At 37.6% G+C, this 23,651-nt stretch overlaps 1 protein-coding gene across 3 annotated transcripts in view; it reads left to right on the top strand.

The window, feature by feature from the left end:
* The first annotated feature begins 3,564 nt into the window (after positions 1-3,564).
* LOC145293818 (replication factor C subunit 1-like) overlaps positions 3,565-23,651 on the top strand; it is a 279,301-nt gene continuing 259,214 nt past the window's right edge. The window contains exon 1 of one of the 3 annotated variants that reach the window (XM_080140442.1): positions 3,565-3,800. Coding sequence is in view for 2 of the 3 variants with exons in the window: in XM_080140441.1 (XP_079996567.1) it covers positions 5,966-5,968 (3 nt within the window). In the remaining variant the exon portion in view is untranslated. Of the gene's footprint in view, positions 3,801-5,714; positions 5,969-23,651 lie in introns of those variants that run through there. The other 2 variants (XM_080140441.1, XM_080140443.1) reach the window with 2 other exon arrangements.

The following is a 23,651-nucleotide window of genomic DNA, read 5'->3' on the forward strand; positions in this document are numbered from 1 at the left end:
AAAATGGAAATAAAGCAATCAATAACTGGATCAAATTAAAATGGGTGTTAAATCAAGTGTTAAATTTTTAGAGAGTCTAAAATAGTAACAAAAAAAACGGACTAATGTAAAGCTTAATGGAACAGGAAAATCACAACTTATTTGCTGACGTCATGCAGACAAGTTGAAATAGCGGGAGAATTTAAAAGATCCCACGCGGTTGGAAACATATCAGAGTGGGAAAAGTTAAAAGCAAAATTCAGAAAATTTTAGAGAAATGTCTTATGTATCATGTAAGTACATGTTGATGGCGATGACGAGGGCAACGTATTTGCTGTGTTGTTGATGGCGTGGACGGAGACGTATTCCAAGGACTGTGAGACTCCTGGTAATGTAGTTAGAATTCTGTTAGTTTCGCAGTTTGCTCAACGTGTCATCTGCATGACTGTTAATCCGAAGGAGGTCACGTGTGATTTTTGGCGCTCATTGACTGTCGTTGGCGTTGGATTTGTAGAAGACCGAGTTGTTTAATTTTTGATTTTTGAGCGATTATTCGCAAAAAATAATCAGTAATTTTGAGAGACCAGTGTCGTTATTTCTTAAGGAAGTCCGTGGATATGTGTGGTTGATTTATCGACTTTATTTACAGGATCCATCAGCTGCCGAGAGTCCGTTTGGGAAGCTGTAGTTGAATAAATATTGGATTTTGTATAGGTAAATTCGTCTGAGTTTTCCTCCCGCCGCACGCTTCTGACACCAGTGTTATATTATTCATGAGCGTATGGTGGCGAGAAGGAACCAGACAAACAATATGTGTTACGTTTTAAAATGATTGATTTCTCAATCGTTTATTTAAAGAAACAAACTTAACGAGACAGTAAAAACAAACAAAGTGTTCAAAGTTCGTAAGGATGTGAGAATGTTCAGGAAAGAAGGTTTTTGGTGTAAAGTTAACGTTTGTAACTTCTTAGGAGAGAAAGGTTGGGCGCTAGTATGATTCAGGATGAAATGAGAATGTGAGTGTTAATTCTCGCTGTTGGTGTTTTCATGTGGAGAGGTTGATGGATTACGTGCGCGAACATGGGTTTAACGTCGGGGGGGGGGAGTGTGACGGAGCCGATAATTATCCCATGCTGGTTGACTGACTGTCTCTGGGCTCGACTGCTTTTTGTCGCGACGGCTATTGTTTTTATTAGTGGTGTTGCGGACGTAGGTGAAGACACAGGGCAAATTGATAATTGGCTTATATTTTGCTATCTTAATTGTGTTTGTTTATCGTGCTATAATGTGTTGTAGTGAACCGTCTGTTTTGTGTATGTATGCATGTGTTATATCGATTTGAAGCTAATAAAATTGTGAATGTAATCTAGTCGGTGTTGTACGGCTGCATTGTTATGTGAATTATATATTGGTGTTTATATGTTTAAGAGTTGCGTTTGCTGTGATGTTTGTGTTTTGGTCTTTTGCTGTGCGGCTTTCTGTGGCAGTTTTCTTTGTTGAAGTAAGGTGTGAGTTATTCTAATTATGTGTGTATCTAAAGAAATGGGATTTGGAGTTGTCATGTGTATTTATTGAGTTTATTTGTATTGACTCGATGAACAGATTTTTCTTATCGTCGCCATTGTTGTTGCCGTCGCAGCTACTGCTGTTTTTCTGGTTTATTCATGTGAATATTGAGGGATATGCGAATATAACAGGGGGCAGGCAGTAGTAGTTGCAAAGAAGTAGTTTGTGGTTCGCATGAAAGTAGTTTGTTATTCACATAAGTAGTGTGGAAAAGGTTGCCCTGAAAAGAGCTGTTTGAACTACTGCTACTGCTTCTGAGTTGTTGACTTGACTGGAAGCATCAAAGTTGCATTTGTATTCGCTGTATTCATGAAAAAGTGCCACTACCACAGACATCACTCTCAGTAAAAATACAAATGAATAGAATTAATTCTTTACCAAATTTGGCACAGTCAAAAGAGTTTCAAGTGCAAATTGATTGTGTTTATGTTTGCTTCAGTTTAGAATCAAAAGTCTATTGTTATTAATTACTTGAAAAAAAGAAAATTTTATGTTTTTTTGCCTTTGCCAATAAAATGAAAAAAACCGACATAACATCTACACGCATACACGCACATGAATAGTGCGCGAGACTTTTCTAGTCTCACACAAAAACACGTTCACACTTCAAGCTATATTACTTGTCGCATACATACGCGCACACAAACATACGCGCCCATACACGTACACATATTCACATTCGCGTACATACACTCACATTCACGTGTATATACACACACGCTAACGTACACACATGTACTCACACGTACGCACACAAGGACGACATCATTTCTTTTCAATGGAAATCCACACATGCGCAAAGACCCGACGGAAACGAAGTATAAACCAAAGAGCAATAAGCGGTTCTTCCTTTTAGGACCAGCTTTCGGGCTGAGAGGTTCGATGAACCGTCGCCTCCCTTTCAGGAGGCGTGTACCTCACACCACTTGCTACTATGTGGGACAAAAAGCTAACAGACAGTACGTACACTTCTCACTCTTTCTCTCTCTATCTACTACTGGTCCTTGAGAACACCTTCGCGTAGCTGACTGCTAACTAACGTCAACCCTTTATCCTTTTCTTTGTCTACACGATGGACTGCCATTTCTCGTTCTATTACATTACTCACTTCTCTTCCCACGCGCGAACAAACGATAGTGACCCGAACTTGAGATGAACACACATTTCCTTTTTCTTTCTACAACACCAGTCCCGCAACAAATGATGGTTACACCCGCGTGGACATGAACACATGTTATATCTAAAACATTCATTTTTTCAACAGTAAATAAACGACATGGTTATCTTATCCATCAATTGAATTTTTGTTTCCTTCAATTCCATTCGTTTCATTATTTTCTTATAGCGAGTTAGGGTATTATTATATCCTAGTCTTCTACAATAGCATGTGTATCGCACATGCTGGTCGCATGGCTAACATTTTTAGAGTGAAATGCTGCTATTGTGTGTTTTCTTTATTTGAGTGGAAAAATACCCGTGTTCTGAAATTCACCATGGCACCTTGAATGTGCAATATCTCCTCATGTGGGTGAAATTAAAAAGATTGGGTTTCATTAATAATGTGATGAGATGTGTATTTTAATAAGATGAAAGTTCAGGAACATCATTCAAGTGGAATAAAAATATTGCATACTTGTAAAGGTATTACTGCAAGCTCCTAGTGACCGAAGAAATCCTGAGACTGAGGAAGATATTAATGTCAGCATAATTTTATGAAGAAGACCCTGCGATTGCAAAATACCTGGTGGGAAAAAGTTTATGAGCAGAGAATATTCATCCACTGTTGTTTGTGTAAGCTTCATTAGTAAGGGATCGAGTATTTTGTCTGTTTACATTTTTTTCATAACACTTGTACAGATTTTCACGTAGGTAGAAAGAGTCCACAGGCTGATAATTTTGAGCAGCAGCTATTCAGCCTGCGAAAAGCTGCCTGTAGATCACAAAATCGTTGCAGAGACTGTTTTAATTTTTCCACGCTAATGCTTATAGACGGGCTTTCTCGAATCTTCCAATCCATTCACTGTCTGCATATGTAAATGAGTAACATTATAGTTGCATGAATTTGTGTGTAAAAGTGACACGTCACAGATGCCTCTGTTATGCATGCACTAATAGATTTGCATGGCTGACCGGTGACAAAAATTGTTTCTAAAATGAATCGATTGCAACCAAATAGATTCTTCTGTTTACATGATGAACGACTTGATTTAGCTGGTCAGTGGTCACTACTGTGATATGAGGTGACATTCTTTCACGTAGGTTGTCAATTTACGTAAAAACAACATAGTAAACTAGATCCATCATCCTGTGGCAGTTTTAAAAATTAAACTGACAAGATTTTTTAAAAAAGTTTGGCCGATTTAAACGAGAATCACCCCTTCCTAGTTTTAACCGATATTCTGCAGTTAGTATTTTTTAACGACCTAACCAGGGTAGTATAAACACACCCATATTAAGAACGGCTTTCGAAATACCCCCCCCCCCACCAACATCGAAAACTATACTACATAGTGAAAGATTAGCAGTGTCAGAAATTTCGTGAAAATAGTGAATAATTCCACCCCATCTTTCCAAGCTTATAACTCCTCGAAAAATGTAATTCAAGCCCTAATTTTTTTTTTCAATTAAAGGAGTAAGGACCAAGGTTTTATTTAAAAAAAAAAACAAAACAAAACAATGTGTTTTTTTTTTTTTTAAAAAGGTTTTAAACTTCGGACTTTACAGGTAAATTTCTAAAAAACTGATTTTTTTTTTTGTTTTAAATTTGAATATATTATTTATTGACCTTTTCTCTTCAATTTGTGATATATAAACCTATTAAACATAAATTAATTATTTACTTTTTAATAGACATTTCAAAATGAGAGGCGTAAATTATTCGACCCCCTATCTTTCTAAGCTTATAACTCCTCGAAAAATGTAATTCAAGCCCTAATTTTTTTTTCAATTAAAGGAGCAGGGACCAAGGTTTCATTAAAAAAAAAAAAAAAAAGACAAAAAGAAAAAATGTGTTCTTATAAAATAAGGTTTTAAACTTCGGACTTTACAGGTAAATTTCTAAAAAACTGATTTTTTTTTTTTTTTTTTAAATTTGAATATATTATTTATTGACCTTTTCTCTTCAATTTGTGATATATAAACCTATTAAACATAAATTAATTATTTACTTTTTAATAGACATTTCAAAATGGGGGGGGCGTGAAAATGGGGGGGCGTGAAAATGGGGGGGCGTGAATTTAAAAAAAACGTTTGTCTAAAATATTATATTCGGTTTATTGGAAAGAACATAAAATTTCACATTGACCCTGAAAATATCGTAAAAATAGAATCAATAGAAAAATTTTGATAGATTTTTAAAATTTAAAAATTTAAAAATATTGAGTTTAAAAATTGAAAAATATTGAGTTCGGAAAATTCATTACTGTTTTAAAAAAAAAATAAAAATATTTTTATTACTTTTAAAACAACTGTAATAGTTTATTTTGGAAGTATAATCCATAAAGAAAATAAATAACCCACTTTTAACAGAGAAATTACGAGATTTTTATATTGTATTCGCAGTTTCGTGTTAGGGGTGTCAAAAATTCCTACAAAAATTCTGATACTGCTAGTGAAAGATACTATAAAAATTATAGGCAGGGGAGGGGTGATGATTCTCGTTCAGATCGCCCAAAATTTTTGTTTGTATATTATATTCTAATAATTTCTTGAATTAAATGTACCATAAAAGAACATGTAACATAAAAACTTTTACCAAACGCATTAAAATGTAATTTTCTACCGATCCATTTACTTTTAAAGTGTGAAACAATTGTAAGATTTATCATGTCTGAATTTGTTATGGTTGTCATGGAAAACGGAGAAAATGTCGGTCGAGTTATGGAAGTGATCAATTATCTTTAGGTGAAAAGATAGTAAAAACAAAACTCACCATACAAATTTTAGAATGTTAAAAGTATACAAAACGGTGGAAATTAAATTCCAGCGCGTTTAATAAAAAAATGTATGCTTTGTTTTTTATTTCTCGTATATAAACTACACTGCAATTTTCGCAAGATTTTATTTACTTCTCTTTCTACAAAATTAAAGTTAGACACAAGTTCGTTTTTACTGTTTTGGTTTCCTAGTGAAAATGCGTTTTATTTTAAACATATGTGAGAATTATCTCCCTTGCGCATTAAATCATTTTTCTTATAGTTCGTCTTTTTTTAGAGACGTATATAGATATATATATATATTTAATTAAGAACACAAAAATAAGTAAATACATCTCAACCATTAGTTTCATATATACATTTTGAAATGTTTTTACTGTAGAATATTTTAAATTGTGTTATTTGTTATCAATACATATAGACCTGGCCCCCTTTGCCTTTTTGGCGCGAATGTTTTTTGTGTCAGATTGTGTGAATAACGCAAAATGGTAAGTTAATGCATTCTTATTTCACGTGTGAATTGGTTTTATTCATAAAAAAAAAGGTTTTCTTTTAGAACGAAAGCAATTAAAAATTTAATTGATTTATTATCTGCTTTTTTGTCGTGTATGTGTTAAATGTCTTTATACCTAAAATCTACTTTGTGAGTTTTCGATTAAAAAAAATATATGTAAAAGTTTCACGTGTAATTTATTATTATTTTTTTTTAGCTCGGCAATTGTCTATATAATTTCGTTATACTCCATTGAATCTCCCAGCATTAAAACACCCTGAAAGTGCACACTTTCCATTATTTGTGTCATTTTTATTATTTTATTTGTTTACTTAAAAACAAAGTGCTTGTACAAAGAGTATACTTTACAAAAAGTAACTTTTTGTTGTTGTTTCGTCGCATACTTTTTTTTAAGTATTATTTGCTGGAATTGATGAATTAGTATGGTGATAACTGTGTTCAACATGAATTAAAGAATTACAGATACAATCTTTTAAGTGAAATTATGTGTCAGCACGTCAATATGATTATGGGTGGGTTTGCCTTTGCCAAAAGTAAACCCACCCATACTCAAAGGTCCTTTGCACTATATTTTAATAGTTTTTTTTATTTTATTTATTTTTTATTTTGTCAATGTGCACTGCACTGGTGGTCATGCACTTATTGATCCGTGCTGAAATAATAACGTTATTTAAAAAGCCATTCTTAACATGGGGAGGGGAGGGTGTTTTTTCTGTACTTTAACCTTAAAATTGAATAAAAAAACATATCATAAAACTATAATTAAACTTGGAAATACGATTAAAAAAGTAGCGCGAATCAGTAAGTGCATTAGCACCGCACTCGTTGTCCAACCTCCAAACGGTGTTTATTCCGAAAGCCGTTTTTAATATGGGGAGGTTGGGGGAGTTTATTCCGCAAGACATTTTCTTATTTTTAGCCCCCCCCCCCCAATCAGGTAAGCCTTCGGGTGGTCCCCAGTCAAACTCAGGGTGTTTTGTAACTATTCTGTGCTTCCAACTAACAATTTAATTTTAAAAAGGGGTGAAAGTGCACCGAGGACCACTCGAAGACTTACCTTTAAAAAGTTGAATGGGGGGGGTGTTGAAAATAAAAAAATGCCTTTCAGAATACCCCCCCCCAACCTCCCATGTTAAGAACGGCTTTCGGAATAAATACCCTTTGGAGTTTGAACAACCAGTGACCAATAAATGTTATCAAACGCAAGATAAATTACTTTTCTACCTAACTGAATAATTTTTTAGGGTTTGTATTATACACATAGATTCAAAAAAAACAAATATATAACAAATAAATGTTATCAAAGGCAAGAAGTTACTTTTTACCTAACTGGATACATTTTTAGTGTTTTTATTGAATGTAACATGTTTATTCAGCTCAAAAAACATAGTGTTTACCGATGTATTCGCCGATGTATTGGAAAATTAAAAATGGCGCCGGACTCCCTGTTGAACACGGTAAGTTTGGGAAAATGAGTTAAATAAACTATACAAAATACTGTTAGAATCTCGCTCAATATATGTTAACAAATAAATGTCATGAAAGGCAAGATAAGTTACTCTTCTACCTACCTGCAAAAGTTTTTAGTGGTTTTACTTTTACTCACTTTAAAACGTGTAATCGGTTAAAAAATTGGTGTTTATCAATATTTTTGAAAAAGCAAAATGGCGGTTTTGCTCGCTGTTGAATACAGTAAGTTTGGAAAAATGAGTTCAAACTAAATAATTATACAAAATACTGTTAGAAACTTGCTCAGTATATGTTACCGTGACATATGCAGACATATATTCGGTGTGTTTGGTTTCTAACAGTATTTTGTTTAATTATTTAGTTTAAACTCATTTTTCCAAACTTACTGTATTCAACAGCGAGCACACCGTCATTTTGCTTTTTCAAATATATTGATAAACACTATTGTAATGATATCACCTTTCGTTTCAGCTATTTTTATATGGACCCTTTCATCTCGGTTTCCTGATCCAACTTTTGTATGCACTCACGCATGCGCATAGCAATCGATCAATAAAGCGGGCGCCATTATTCAGTTCCTTTCTTACAACCAAACACACGTGTTCCTGTCTTATTATTACGCATACATGCTTAACACGGCATGACATGGTGGCAAGCGGTATTATCAAACAACACACAATCTTATAACTTCACAGACAGTAAGAAGAAAAAAAAAAAAACCGATTATTTTTAATTTCTCACACGCTGAACGAATTTTTTTTTTTTTTTTCTAATTTCTAACCTCTCACGCTACACAAATTGTCTGTACCCTTCTTTCATCACACTTTCTTATCATCATGGCCACAATTTCATTACAAGTCCCTAGTTTTGATTGGGGCTCAACATGTATCGCCGAATCATTCAAACTATTCCGACAACGAATGGAACTTTACTTCACCGTCAAAGCGACAAAACACGAGGATAAAGTCCCTCTAATACTTCTCGCGACCGGCGAAGAAGGTTTACGCCGGTATAATAGTTGGTCGATGTCGGATGACGATCGCAAGGATCCACAAATATTTGCTGCATTTTTGGAGCAGCTAGAACCGGCAACAAATCACCGCGTTTGTAGACTGGAACTCGGAAAATACCAGCAGAGACCAAATGAAACAACAGACATCTTCATCAACAGATGTCGACTGTTGGCAAAGAAATGTGATTTCAGTGCCGACGAATTAAACAAACGCCTCGTCGAGTTACTAATTGCCAGCACACCTATACCCGAACTGCAAAAGGAACTGTTAAACAAACCGAAGGGTTACAAAATCGAGGAAGCCGTTAGATTAACCCATTCACACGAGGCTTCAGCAGTTTATGTCAACCAGCTCCACCAGTTACAGGAATCACCACAGATAGCCGCAATAAGCCATGGTACACACCAGTGGCAAGGGATTGACCGAAAACGCGGCCAAACCTGCAAAGATTGTGGACGCAGTCACCGTTTTGGCAAAGAACACTGCCCTGCCAAAAATGATATATGCCACACATGTGGCAAAACAGGTCACTGGGCTACAGTTTGCATGCTCAGGGAAGCACAAAACCAAGAGACAACAAGGAAGGCCTTGGCATAACAGTCATAACCAACAATGGGAGTTTGGCAAGAAAATAAACAGCGTTGCCAAACACGACGACCAAGCCATGACTGACACAGGCACGGCAATGGAGAACCTCACCTTTAGCTCCATCACAACCAACAGCGGAAAGCCAGCAAACATGGAAGATCCGCAAAATGAGGCATTTGTTGATCTAAGCATCAAGATAAAGGACCACTCAGACACTCATACCTTGAAGCTGAAAGTAGATACAGGGGCACAAGCAAATACATTGCCTATCCGCATATTCCGCAACATGTACCCTAGCAGTATAGACGAAGCTGGAAACTCAATGCCCGGAGCACTCACCTCAACACAATGTATGTTAACAGCCTACAACAATACTAGGATAAACTGTTATAGCACCACAACTTTTAGGTGCAAGTATAAAAACTCCCCATGGCTGGATACCCAATTCTATGTGGTTGATGTACCAGGAGCAGCCATATTGGGCATGCCAACATCTGTGGCTGTGACAATGAACTGTGCCATCTCAGCCCAACACCAACCCATCAATAGTGTAGCTGACCTAATGCACATATACCCTAAGAGATTTGACCGTATTGGTGAATTTCAGAACACCCACAAGCTTGTTGTCAACCCCAATGTACCATGCCACATAGACCCACCGAGAAAGACACCTATAGCCATGCACGAAAAAATCAAATCGGAACTCGACAAGATGGAATCGCAAGGAGTCATTCGCCGCATCAACGAACCTACAAACTAGGTAAGCTCTCTCACTTATGTCACCAAACGTGACAACACAATTAGGGTTTGCTTAGACCCACGAACGCTAAACAAAGCTCTCATACGGCCATACCACCAAATTCCAACAGTCGAGGAGCTCAACCACCGATTTGCAGGAGCAAAATTCTTCTCAAAGTTGGACGCTAAGTCTGGGTACTGGTCTATAAAGCTCGACCCTGAAAGTCAGCCACTAACAACTTTCCAAACACCATTTGGAAGATATTGTTTTGAACGACTGCCATTCGGTTTGTGTGTCAGTCAGGACATCTACCAACTCGAGATGGACAGAATACTCGAGAAGTGCACTGGTGCTTGTGGTATAGCTGACGATATCACCATATATGGCTCGACAGAGCAGGAACATGATGAAAACCTAAGACGTTTCATGAAGGTCGCTACTGAAGAAGGCCTTACCTTGAACTCGGAGAAGTGCAAGATCAAATGCCGTGAAATATCTTTTTTTGGAAACCTGTACACACACACCGGACTAAAACCAGACCCGGCGAAGGTACGTGACCTACAGAAAATACCTGAACCACATAACAAGACAGAACTACAACAATTCTTGGGTATGATGACACAGCTGTCTCATTTTGTCAAGGACTTCAGTTCCAAGACAGCAGTGTTGCGTGGCCTATTACGCAAGGACTCTGTTTTCCAGTGGGAACCACACCCACCATCAGGAAGCTTTCAAAAAGATAAAAAGTGAAGTATCTGAAATGTCCCTGCTCTACTATTTTGACCCTAGAAAACCGATATACATGCACTGTGATGCGAGTTTACATGGAATCGGTGCAGCTCTGGTACAACCAGATGAGGATGGCAATATATCGCCGGTCACCTATGCAAGCAAGAGCCTCACACAGACAGAACAGAGACACGCGTGTATCGAACGTGAGCTACTGGCCATTGTATTTGGTACAAAGAGGTTCCACACATACCTCTATGGCCACCATTTCCAAGTCGTCACTGACCACAAACCCCTCACTATGATCATCGAAAAACCGCTCCTCACCTCAGCCCCGGCACGTCTGCAAAGAATGCTAATAAAACTCCAAGGATACAACTTCAGGCTCACATATAACAAGGAATCTGACAACCAACCTCTTGGCTAATGGATTATCGCGGCTACCACCACCTTGTAATGCGGACCCTATCGAACTTGATGTCCGGGTTGATACAGTTCGTTTTTCAACTAATTACATCGAACAGCTAAGACAGTGTATGACAGCGGATCCTCTGTTTAACGAGCTGAGAGAGACCATCACGGGATGGCCAGAGACAATCAAGCAGCTGCCCACTGACATTAGAGTGTTCTGGGGCCTAAGAGATCAGCTCTCAATTGATGATGGTCTTATCCTCAAAGGACAACAAATCGTCATCCCCCAGACACTACAAAAAGACATATTAGAACAACTACATGCTGCTCATTTAGGACAAAAGAAAACAAAACTCCTTGCCAAGGACACTGTTCATTGGGTAAACATAAACAAAGACATTGAACAGTTCACAAAGTCATGCAGTATCTGTCAACAGCATCAGCCCTTCCAAATGCAAGAGCCGCTAATGCAACATGACATCCCAACAAAGCCATGGGACGTAGTTGGCACAGACCTGTTTGATCTCCACTGTAGTCAATGGTTGATCATAGCTGACTATTACTCAAAGTATCCTATAGTCAAACGCCTACCTGATCATTCACCAAGCAGTGTCATAGTGAACATCACATGCCAAATCTTCTCAGAGTTTGGCATACCATCAAAGATAGTCAGCGATAACGGACCACACTTTTCAAGTCATCTCTACCGCGAATTCGCCAAAGAATGGGGCTTCCATCATGAGACCACGTCACCTCGAAGACCACAAGGGAATGGCTTCATAGAATGTCAAATAAGGACTATCAAGAATATTCTCAAGAAAGCCAAACAGTCGGGAACAACTCCTGAGATCGCACTGCTGCACTGGCGCTGCACCCCAATTTCAAGTGTCATACCAAGCCCTGCACAACTACTCATGGGTAGACAAATCCAATCTCCACTGATTACCAAAATCAGAAACGACAACCATGATTAGGATCAGATATACAGCGCATTCCAACAACGCCAGCAGAACCAAAAGAGGTATTTTGACCGACATGTACTTAAGGAGGATCTACCACCCCTATACCATGGTCAACGGGTAAGGGTACAGAATCCTGTGTCTGGAAGCTGGGACCCAGCGACTGTAGTATCCCAGATAGATGGTCACCGCTCCTATCTCCTGGAGAATGTCAATGGGCATGTGCTGCGAAGAAACCGACAACACATAAGAGGTATTCCAGTGACGCCTACCCCACAAATGTCGCAAGACCTCCCCAACACAGCTTCACAAAAATGTGCAACGTCTGTGGATCCACTTGTGTGTGCATCCCCAAACATACCAAATGACACTCAAAAACGTACCCATAGTGGTAGGGTGGTACGACCACCATCAAAAATGAACTTGTGATGAGCAAACACTCATAACCTCCCAGCAAGCATCTCATGGGGCAGAAAAATCCCCTGCTTCGCTGCAGCTGTTCAGGCAGTCTACCCAGAACCAGTCTCTCCATTTTCTTTGTTTTGTTTTACATGCATAAGTCATCTTTGTTTTCAGAGAAAGGGAGATGTAATGATATCGCCTTTCGTTTCAGCTATTTTTATATGAACCCTTTCATCTCGGTTTCCTGATCCAACTTTTGTATGCACTCATGCATGCGCATAGCAATCGATTAATAAAGCAGGCTGCATTATTCAGTTCCTTTCTTACAACCAAACACACGTGTTCCTGTCTTATTATTACAAATACATGCTTAACATGGCATGACAACTATGATTTTCGAACCGATTACACGTTTTAAAGTGAGTAAAAACACTTATAACTTTTGCAGATAAGGAGAAGAATAAACTTATCTTGCCTTTCATAACATTTATTTGTTATATATTTGATTTTTGACCACTTTTTTGAATCTGTGTGTAGTAACACAAGCACAAAAAATGTTGTTTTAAGCAAAAAAAATATTACATCATGTCAAAAATAGTAATATATTCAACAATTACGAAAATTCATTGAGTAGAACAACTGCTCTTGTGTTTTTAGTTTAAAAAATGTCAATCGCTACAAGGCTAACCTAAAATTTTCGATCCTAGTTTTGTCACGACTATCGATGGCTGTGGTTATGTCCTCTGTGTGAATTTAGGAAAACTCGTTCCCTTTTGCTAGGTAGGAAAACTGATCCCTTATCGAATAAATATTGATTGAAAACACGTTTTATGACCATTCTTGAAAAAGATATTGTCTTTAAAAGAGAATACACATCCCATAATATTTTTTAAAAATATTTTTAATTGTTTACTGTTTTAAAAAAAATTAAATTGATTTTTCTAAGTGTTTGTTTTCTATCTATCTTTGTAAGTTTTTGGTGGTTCAACTTATTTTAAAGAGTTGATTTAGTTAAAAAAGACAAAACAAAAAAATTAGTAATGTACTCATTTGGACCCAACTATACCAAATGTGGACCCAATGGTGTAGGGTAGCATGGAATCGGAGGTTGGGGCCTAGAACACTGGGCATTGACCCACCACTCAGCGCCATGGGAAATAACCAAAGAAACGGTGACTAGCCACCCTGGCAGAAGAGGAGTCAGTGGGCATCATAAGGGCCAGACTGAATGCGGGTCAGATGAATGGCAAAAGTGGCCATTTCTCCCACAGTCATCAGTTCCAAAAGTGCGGGCAATGTGGTGAGATTGGACATATTAGGAGGGACTGTCCTGACCGGAGGAAATGCCACTCAAGGACAAGAGATAATCTGAGGTGAAGGAATCCAAACCAAGTCCCATTACCCCAGCGAACCTGTAGAGAAAGAGAGGTTAGGCAAGCAGATAGAGTTGAAAGGAAACCGTTGTCATGGGTTACGATGCTCACGGGGGCGAGTAACCATGAGAGAACCCCGAAACGGAAGAAAAGAAGAGCCCAGGGTTTCTCTCAGCTCACCTAAGGGAGATAACTCACTTGTAACGTGTCGATAGGCGCCGCACAGGTGAAGTCTCTGATTGACACTGGAGCATTGATCTCTTTGATAGACGTGGAAGTATGTTGGATGGTAACAGGGAGGAGAAAGCTGTACTCGTCGGATCTGGAGGTCAGTCAGGCCGACGATAGCCAGGTGTCGGTGGCCGGGAAAATATGATACCTGTGCGAGTGGCCGGAGAAAAGAAGAATTTTCCCCTGTATTTAGTATCCAGGCTGTGTAGCAAAATGATTCTGGGAGAAGATTGGCTCCAGGCAAGGGGAGCCAAACTGAGTTTTAATCCAGATACGTTAACGGTGAGAGAGATGGAGATACCACTGGGAAACACTCTTCCCATGAGAGCTGAGGGTGGTGTGAGGCTTCCCCCAAGGACGGCCATGTCCTGTAGAGGCAAGATAGATAGCATGAAGGGACCAAGGGGGATAATTTTCCGGATTGACCCTGTAGAGAAAAATGATAATGAGGAGAGAATGACTTTGAGTGAATCAGTGGTTCAAGAATCAGACGATCCCTATGGTAATGGCCAATATGACGAATACGACCATGAAAATAAAGAAAGGAGAAAAGTTAGTGCATGCCAGACAGTTAAGACAGGTTAATCAGGTCCGAATGAATGAAAAGATAAAACATTCTGGAGGCGGTCAGACGCAAGATGACGACATTAGAGTTCCGGACAAATATAGAGACGACACCGAGCGACTTTTGAGGACAAGGAAAACGACCCTTATAGAGTCTGAAAATATGGGAATAGGTAGAAAGTCGGAATGAGAAGGTGCAGGGCGTAAATTTCGCTGTTCCGTTTGTAGAAGCCCACAAAAAATAACTGCAACTCCTGGAAGAAAGGAAGTTGAAATGCATTCAACTGCAGAATCAGCTGAGGAGTTGAGCGAAGGGGAGGAGGAGAATTTAATACTCATCTCCTGGCTCCAGCAAATGAGCAAAAGTGAACAAATGGCAAGAGAGACAAGAGAGTTGCCCCCGAGGTTACAGTTGAGGGGAGCAAGAAACTCCCCATCCCTGGAGTAGTGTGACATCTTTCTACCAATGATTAGTGGGGGTGGGTAGGATAAAGGCTAGAGTTTGAAGCGATATCTCCGGGTTGAAATGTGGTGCAATTGCTTTCTCTGTGGGTGCATGGAGGACCCCCATGTGTGCACACTGTTGGTAGATCGTGTGATGGACTGACCTTCGGAGGTTGCTAAGAACTAAAACATGTGTAAAGATAAATGAGAAAGAGAACAAAGCGTCTTGCTGTTTCGGATATTAAGCTTGGTACAAAAAAGTTAAAGTAGTTGAAGAGAACGTTGAAGCATTTAGGCTGTTTATTAAGAATGTTGTTTCTGACATCGGTTTGACAGGGTGACACGATATTGTTGTAAAACTGAAAGCTCTAAACCGAAGCCACCTTGAATAAAAGGGAGAAGTAGTGGGTAATTTGAAAGTATTTTCACAGCAAACAGGTTAATTTGGCCCGGGAAAGTCGTAGATTGATCGAAAGTAACTTTGAAGGATTTAAACTGTTGAATAAGATAAGTGATTTGGCTTCTTTTTTTTTTTTTTTTTTTTTATTACATATGCATCACCACTTATCAAGGCCAACAGGCCACTCGAGAATAAGGGTTAAAGAGTGTACAGTAGACAATCAGATAATAAAGTAATCGTTAGTAATGGAAATTCGGTAAATTTGTTAACTTATAAAAAACGGCTCATCAAAAGCTTGTTTACGTTCGACTTGAAGACAACCATATTGTTGTCAGCTGTAAAGCAGGAAAACGAAAGACAATGCCACAGGCGTGCAGTTTTAAGAAAGAAGCTTTGCTCATGGAATCTACGTTTAGGTTTAGGCTCAGATAAAGAGTGGGGGAAATTATTGATAGTGTTTTCTGCTAGACGGGTGTTTCTTGTAAAAGTTTTGCGAGGGGGGAGGCTAGATTGGAGCTCAGTCGAGCACTTGCCATGAAAATAACGATAAAGCAGAGACAAACTCGTAACATCTCTTCTGTGAGAAAGAGGTTGCAGGGAAGAGAAAAGGACATCCCCTACAAGGCTACAAAGTCTATTTTGAACTCTATCAAGGCAGGATAAGTCCTTTCTAGCAGCTCCTGCCCATATGTGGCAACAGTACTCCATCCTTGGACGTACCTGACTCTTATATAGAGAATTGCATCAGCAGTGATCGATAAAAGGATCCCACCATTTTTCCAGCGGCCTTGGCAACGGATTTAATGTATGTGTTCCATTTCAGATCAGGAGTAAAGCTCAAGCTCAGAAGGTTGAGGCATCCCCAAGACGAGAGCCATTCATTTTCAATTGATGCCAGATGGGGATCAGTGTTGATGATGTAAAGATAAAAGCTTGGTTTTAGATGCATTAAAAGTAACAAGTCACCTCTTTCCTCATTGTACCACTTGTTCAAGATCAGAGGAGAGAGAATTGGAAGAAACTTGGTCGTTTACAGTCTTAGATGTGCTACCATAGATAGTAGTGTCATCTGCATAAATGTTTACGAATGATGTACGGATGTGATTTGGAAGATCATTAATGTAGCTCAGGAAGAGAGTTGGGCCCAGGATGGACCCCTGAGGGACTCCAGCATTAATACTGTAAGCTTCTGATTTCTGCCCATCAACTACTACTTTTATGAATCTCAGTGAGAAATGATTTAATAATTGAGAAGACATTTTCAGCTATACCGTAGCTGGAGATTTTGTGAAGTAAACCTTTATGCCATACTCTATCAAAGGTCTTTGATATGTCAAGAGCAAGTGTCCTAGAAAGGTAGCCTCCGTCAAGAGATTCGCTAATCCTATGAGATATAACTGTAAGCACATCTGCTGTAGATCTAGCAGAACGGAAACCATATTGCGTGTCACTAAGAAAGTTATTTTTGCTGAGGTGGTTGATTACTTCTCTATTTAACACAGATTCAAGTAACTTACTCATCTTGAGACTTGTCTTAGGAAGAAACAACTTAACTAAATGTATTATTTGAAAGTAGCGTTAAAGTGTTTAAATTGTTGAATAGAGAATAATTTGGCCTGAGAAATTGTCATGTGATGTGAAATACTGAATTGTTTGGAAATGATGTTGAAGCATTTAAATTGTTGAATAGAAAATCATTTAGCCTGAGAGTTTTCATAGGATGTGGAATAGTAAATTGCATTTCAACTGTCAGATAGAAAGTCGTTGGGTTGGAGAACTTTATGAAAAAAAAAATGAAATAATGATCTAATTGAGAGTAGTCTTAGATTAGTTAAATTGTCGAGTAGAAAGTCTTAAGAAAACTAGCGGTGTTGATATTCTGTTTAAAAAAAAAATGGCTCAGTTGAAAAGGATTTCTCCTGCACAGGACGGGGATTGAATGTGTGAGCAGTTGTTACACTTGGTCCTTGGCCAAAATGGTGCTGCTGGGACAAATTAACAGATTGGGGGTAGGATTGTCTCGGTCGGGGAGAATCTTTCCTTCGCTGGATGAGAATAGTGCATGTTGGATGTGGCGTCGAGGAAGATGGAGCACCTTGTTCCGAGCGAGAGAATGTTAATGGGAGAAGTTGAGGCATAAAAAAGTTTGGGTATCATAGAGTTTAGTAAAAGCTGCACAGGAAAAGTGTGACATTGTGCAAGTTAGGTTTGGAGAACATATTAGCTGTGGGGGAGACTTAGTTTCTTTGCACCAGAGTAGTTAGGAGGAAAGGTATGAACCCTCCTTAGCTGGCATGTTGGGTTGTTTTATATTTGGGGCCGTTGTGAAGCTCTACAAGGGTAGAAATTATGAGATGTAGATGTTTTGCAGGTTTGCAGATAATGGTTGTGTAATAAGAAAGAGTGTTCTGCAGGTTGGCAGGAGATATGCAGTCTGTTGAGAAGGCTTTGGAATTATGAAATATCGTTGGGCAATGTGCTTCTATGCCACGAGGTGTGCATGGGCTGAGGACGTGAATTCTTTCCTTTCGGGTAAAGGATCGAGTGAGGTAAAAAAAATCGCATGTGTCTAAAGGAAAGAACCCTGAGTTTTATTGCATTCTGTGTTTTTTGAGATACTTTTGTAATCGAGCACTCCGCTGGAGTAGAGCTAATAATGTTTATGTGCCAATGTGTCGTTCAGATTTAAAACTGACATTGATGATAATTTGAATTTTTGGTTAGCAGACGAATGGATTATCATTGAGCAAGTAGAGACAAATAAATAGATGCTGAAATGTGACTTGACTGTCCCACGTTTGGTTGGAGTCAATTCTGTCACTGGAATACCACAGTCACTCCATTTTCACTTTGATTTCAATCGTTGCAATATAGGGTGGGTTAGATTTTCTTAAGGTAATAAATTGAAGGGAATTTTAAAGCAATTAAACTGTTGAGTAGGGGTTATTTGGCCTCAAAATGTTATTGATTAATAAAATAAGGGAGGTAGAGAGGTGTAAAATTATACCCATCCTGAGGTAAAATCGAAACTGATGGTACTGGTGTTGTACTGATTTTTATAATGCGTATACAAAAGAAAAAAAAATTGTGTTCTCAATTTTATCTTTTTTTTCTCAATCACTCTGCTGGAGGGTAGCTATTGACGTGGATGTTTTCAGCACATCAGTCTGATTTGAAACTGATGGTATTGATGGCAATTTGAATTTTGTTTTCGTAACAGATAGACTGTCATCGAAGTACTTGGAGATAGGTGAATAACTGGAAATGCGACTTGACATTCTTGGTTGGGGTCTTTGCAGTCACCAAAATACCACATTTACTCATTGGGCTTGATTTTGGACATCCAGGGAAAGGAGCTAAAACTAAGGCCAAATTCTCCTCTAGCTCATTGCAGAAGAGATCAGTGCTACCAATAGTGGGAAAAGCACTCAGTGTATTATTTGTGACAGTGCCCGAGGGGTATATAAAAGTAATTAGGAGAAAATTAGAAACGATAGAGAGCGATCAGAAAGCGCTGGCGCATGTGGCGAGAGAGAGTGTGTCTGCACTAAATATCACCCAGGTGGAGATAGACACGAACAGGGCCAGTTTGAAAGAATTATTTTTCCAGGTGCAGATATTTAGAGAAGTGACCACTATATTATAATGACAGAACTGCAAGAACTGGACGATTTTGTGTAGACATATTTTCAATTATTGGCCGTGACAGACGGGACACTCGCTGATATTACTCTAAGAACATGTACGTGCGTAGTTAGATGTCTCGTCATTAGAACACCTGTCACATAGTATAGTTGCCCTGGGAAGGCTGAGAGAAGTATTACCGAAAATATAGGTTGAACTACTGCATAATTTAAGGTTGCCTGTGGACCCCATCGAATATGTGTTGAAGTACTATAGTGCGTTGGTGGTGCGTCATGTTGTTAGAAGAGAAGAGACTCATGGAACTAAGTCTTGTAGGTAAACAGAACCTAAGGAGGAGTGAGGATGTGGTTAGTACAATAGCTTGGCCGATGGCATACGTCGTTGCAATCATAATAGTATTCATGATAATAGTATGGTTGGTATGGATAAGATGTAAAAAAAAGGTTGGGTAAAGCTAAAACATGAACAATAGAGCACATGAGTGAATAGGGGATACCAATGAGTGCACCATGCCAAGATCAAGATAGAGTGCAAGAGCTACAGTCTCCGATAGAAGGGGCCGAGGTCCAGGTGGGAATGCCACCTGCAGAAGAGATATCCAAGCTAGTAGCCGGAATATTAAAACCTGCTGTTAAGTTGAAAATTATCAGTAAATGATCCAGAAGGAGGAATAAAAAAGAGGGGGGGGGGCAACCCAAACAAAAGAACAAAGACAAAGGAGAATGACAAAGTAACTATAAAGGGTGTTGAGCGCGCTAATTTTTGTAGTGAAACTGAAGGACATTTCATTGCATGCATAGTTCTTGATTTCAATTGTCATTTTCTCCTGTAAGAAAAACAATTGATTTTTTTTTTTCATGCATCTCCACGAAGGACTCTTGAACTCCTGAGCGAACAATTTATTTTTCTAATTCTCATTTATTTCATTCTTATTTTAAGAGTGTGGGGTTTGGCTGGCAAGTTGTAATTGTTTTTTTTTTTTTACTATTTTTCCTTCTCTCTCTCTTGTTAAAGAGACAATAAATCTGAGAACTTGTGAGGATTTCCTTTTACTGACTCTCCAGGCATGGGGGAGGGGATGCTTGGATGCCATTTACTATGTAAAGGACAAGAGAGATGACGGGGGGGGGGGGGGGGAACCTTGCTAGTGGGTCAAGAAGCAGTCGGTCTCCTGGGTAGTCCTTTTAACAAGAGTTCAGGAGATTTCGCATTGTTGGATGTGATAATGAAGATGATAATGGTGATGATGATGAGGAAAAAAAAGGAATCCGTGTTCTTAACAGATAATAAAAAATGAGCCCCCCCCCCACACACACAAAATGGTTAATTGAAGGATTAAGTAGAAACTAAATATATTTCCCAAGCAGTGAAAATTTAGCACTTATGTTTTGATTGAGAGACCACCAGAGAATCAAGTCAAGAGAGTAGCTGTCAAGTGGTCAGTTCATTTGTGATTGGCTGTGAAAACCTTCAGAAGAACATTCCATGACTGATAAGGGAAAAATGAAAGAGAAAATGTTTATTGCAACACAGACGATTCTCATAAAATCGGACCTTAAAGAAAACAGTTCTTGGGTGGTCTCTGAAGTGGTTGTATAGTATGTATAAATTCGGTGAGGCAAGACCAATCTAAGTGAATATGACAGCTGATAGTGGAGCCATAAATCGCTGGCATGTGGATAGTTATTGCTTTTACTGATATAGTAATTAAGTTTCGACTTGGGACAGAGGCCAGGGGGTCAACTGAGGAAGAGAAGGACTTTTTAAAACCCGAAAACCCTTTTTCTCTTCAATAATTTCAAAGGTCATTTTTTATTTCTTTTTTTCTTATTGACTGGTTCGATGGTTGGGGGAGTGATGTTGCCAAAATTCTGGGTGTACTGAAAATACTTGGATCTCCCACTTTTGGTAAGCGAAACAGTGACTGGATCTAGTGAAAGGCGAAAGCCAAAAGGGTCGGCTCCGATTGGCTGGTAGCCATTTGGGACCCATATCAAGAAGCTAACTGATTTCAATATAACTTGCCACGGGTTTTTTTCTAAGTCGATTTTCTTGCCACTGCGTTTTTTTTAAAGTCGATTTTCTTTCTGAGTATACATCAGCGATAGACAGACAAGGAATTTTATTAGCGAATGGCTGCCATAAATTTACTAACGCTTTATGAACATACTTGTAAACTTCAATAATTATGATCATGATATGAAAAAAAGTTGATCCTTGACTTCTTTTATCTTGTTTGTGAAATGCTGTTGCATGGAGGTGCAGTCTATTTCAAATCGGCGCTGTTGACGCAGTTGGGAAGCCGGACCAAGATTGAAGATAAGTAAGCGAACCACGGCGACGGGGACAAATCCTCCCACTGAAAGGAGATAAAGGTAATGCCATGGGGATTGGAGCCAGCTGCACGTTTCTTTCAAGCCTGTGCATCTGTTTTGGCCCTGTAGGGTTACGATAAATGTTTTGGTTTTCAAAATATTTTTCTGTTCGGAAAAAAATCTTATTTGCCGCGTTATTTGACCAAGAAGAAATTGGAGTTATCACCCTCTAACAATAGCCACCGTCTGCATAATGGAGAAGTGCCCCCGAAATGACTTTTAAATGATACCCTCCCCTCCCCATGTTAAGAATGGCTTTTGAAATAATGTTATTATTTCAGCAAGTACCGTGTTTTCTTTTTTGTTGTTTTGTAATAACACAAGAACTAAATGAATTCTTCTGAATAAAATATTTGCTTTCTTTGTATTTTCTTTTTTTTTGTTCTGTAATAACACAGAAAGTGTTAAAACTAAAGTACTTTTTAAAATAAATATATGGTTTCTTTTTTCGTGTCTTGACTCCATGATCAAGTTTATATATTTTTTAAAACAAGAATTAAAAATAATTTTTTAAAATATTAGGGGGGTGCGTAGTCGCCTTTCAAAACAATATCTCCTCGGTCATAAAATGTGTTTTCAATCGATATTTATTCAATAAAGGACGAGTTTTCTTACCTAGCAAAAAGGGACGAGTTTTCTGGGGACCCCCCTGTATATGAACTTCACCAGTCTACTTTTTAACCCTCAAGAAAAATACAATTTTACTTAATTTTCCGTAATTTTTAACTATAAATAATTTTTTACTTGATGAATTTTCGTAATTTTTGGGGGTAATTTCCAAAGAAAGCGTGAACATTATCTAGCATAAAAAAATAACTCTGTGTCGGCAATAAAAATGTTTTTTTTTGTTAAATTGTATTACACGAGGAGTCATTTTGACTTCAAAATTATTTTACTTTAAGCAATTTAAGTAGAGAAAATCACATTTTAAATGTGTCCAAAGTCCGTAAACCAAAGCCAAGATAGCTGTCTGTTATGAAAGCTTCATGAAAAGCCTTGACCTTGCTAACAAAAAAAGTGAAATGTTGTCAGCGGAACGAAAGGAGAAATTGATTCCAGGAAACAGTATCTCACAAAATCAATAAAAAACAGTATCTCACAAAATCAATAAAAAACAGTATCTCACAAAATCAATAAAAAACAGTATCTCACAAAATCAATAAAAAACAGTACTTCACAAAATCAATAAAATACAATACTTCAAAAAATCAATAAAAAACAGTACTTCACAAAATCAATAAAAAAAAACAGTACCTCACAAAAAAAAAACAGTATCTCACAAATCAATAAAAAACAGTACTTCACAAAATCAATAAAAAACAGTATCTCACAAAATCAATAAAAAACAGTACTTCACAAAATCAAAAAAAACTACCTCACAAAATCAAAAAAAAAACAGTATCTCACAAAATCAAAAAAAAAACAGTATCTCACAAAATCAAAAAAAAAACAGTATCTCACAAAATCAAAAAAAAAATAGTATCTCACAAAATCAAAATAAAACAGTATCTTACAAAATCAATAAAAAACAGTATCTTACAAAATCAATAAAAAACAGTACTTCACAAAATCAATAAAAAACAGTACCTCACAAAATCAAAAAAAAAACAGTACCTCACAAAATCAAAAAAAAGAAACTACCTCACAAAATCAAAAAAAAAAAAACTACCTCACAAAATCAAAAAAAAAAAACAGTAACTTACAAAATCCAAAAAAAAACTACCTCACCAAATCAAAAAAAAACAAACAGTATCTCACAAAATCAATAAAAAACAGTACTTCACACAATCAATAAAAAACAGTACTTCACAAAATCAATAAAAAACAGTACTTCACAAAATCAATAAAAAACAGTACTTCACAAAATCAATAAAAAACAGTACCTCACAAAATCAAAAAACAAAAAACAGTACCTCACAAAATCAAAAAACAAAAAACAGTACCTCACAAAATCAAAAAACAAAAAACAGTACCTCACAAAATAAAAAAAAAACAACCTCACAAAATCAATAAAAAACAGTATCTCACAAAATCAATAAAAAACAGTACTTCACAAAATCAATAAAAAGCAGTACTTCACAAAATCAATAAAAAACAGTACTTCACAAAATCAATAAAAAACAGTACCTCACAAAATCAAAAAACAAAAAACAGTACCTCACAAAATCAAAAAAAAAAACAGTACTTCACAAAATCAAAAAAAAAAAACTACCTCACAAAATAAAAAAAACAGTATCTCACAAAATCAATAAAAACAGTACTTCAATAAATCAATAAAAAACAGTACTTCAATAAATCAATAAAAAACAGTACT

The sequence above is a fragment of the Euprymna scolopes genome, chromosome 15, assembly GCF_053919585.1.
Source record: "Euprymna scolopes isolate OS-2025 chromosome 15, ASM5391958v1, whole genome shotgun sequence".
NCBI classification, from domain to species: Eukaryota; Metazoa; Mollusca; class Cephalopoda; order Sepiida; family Sepiolidae; genus Euprymna; species Euprymna scolopes.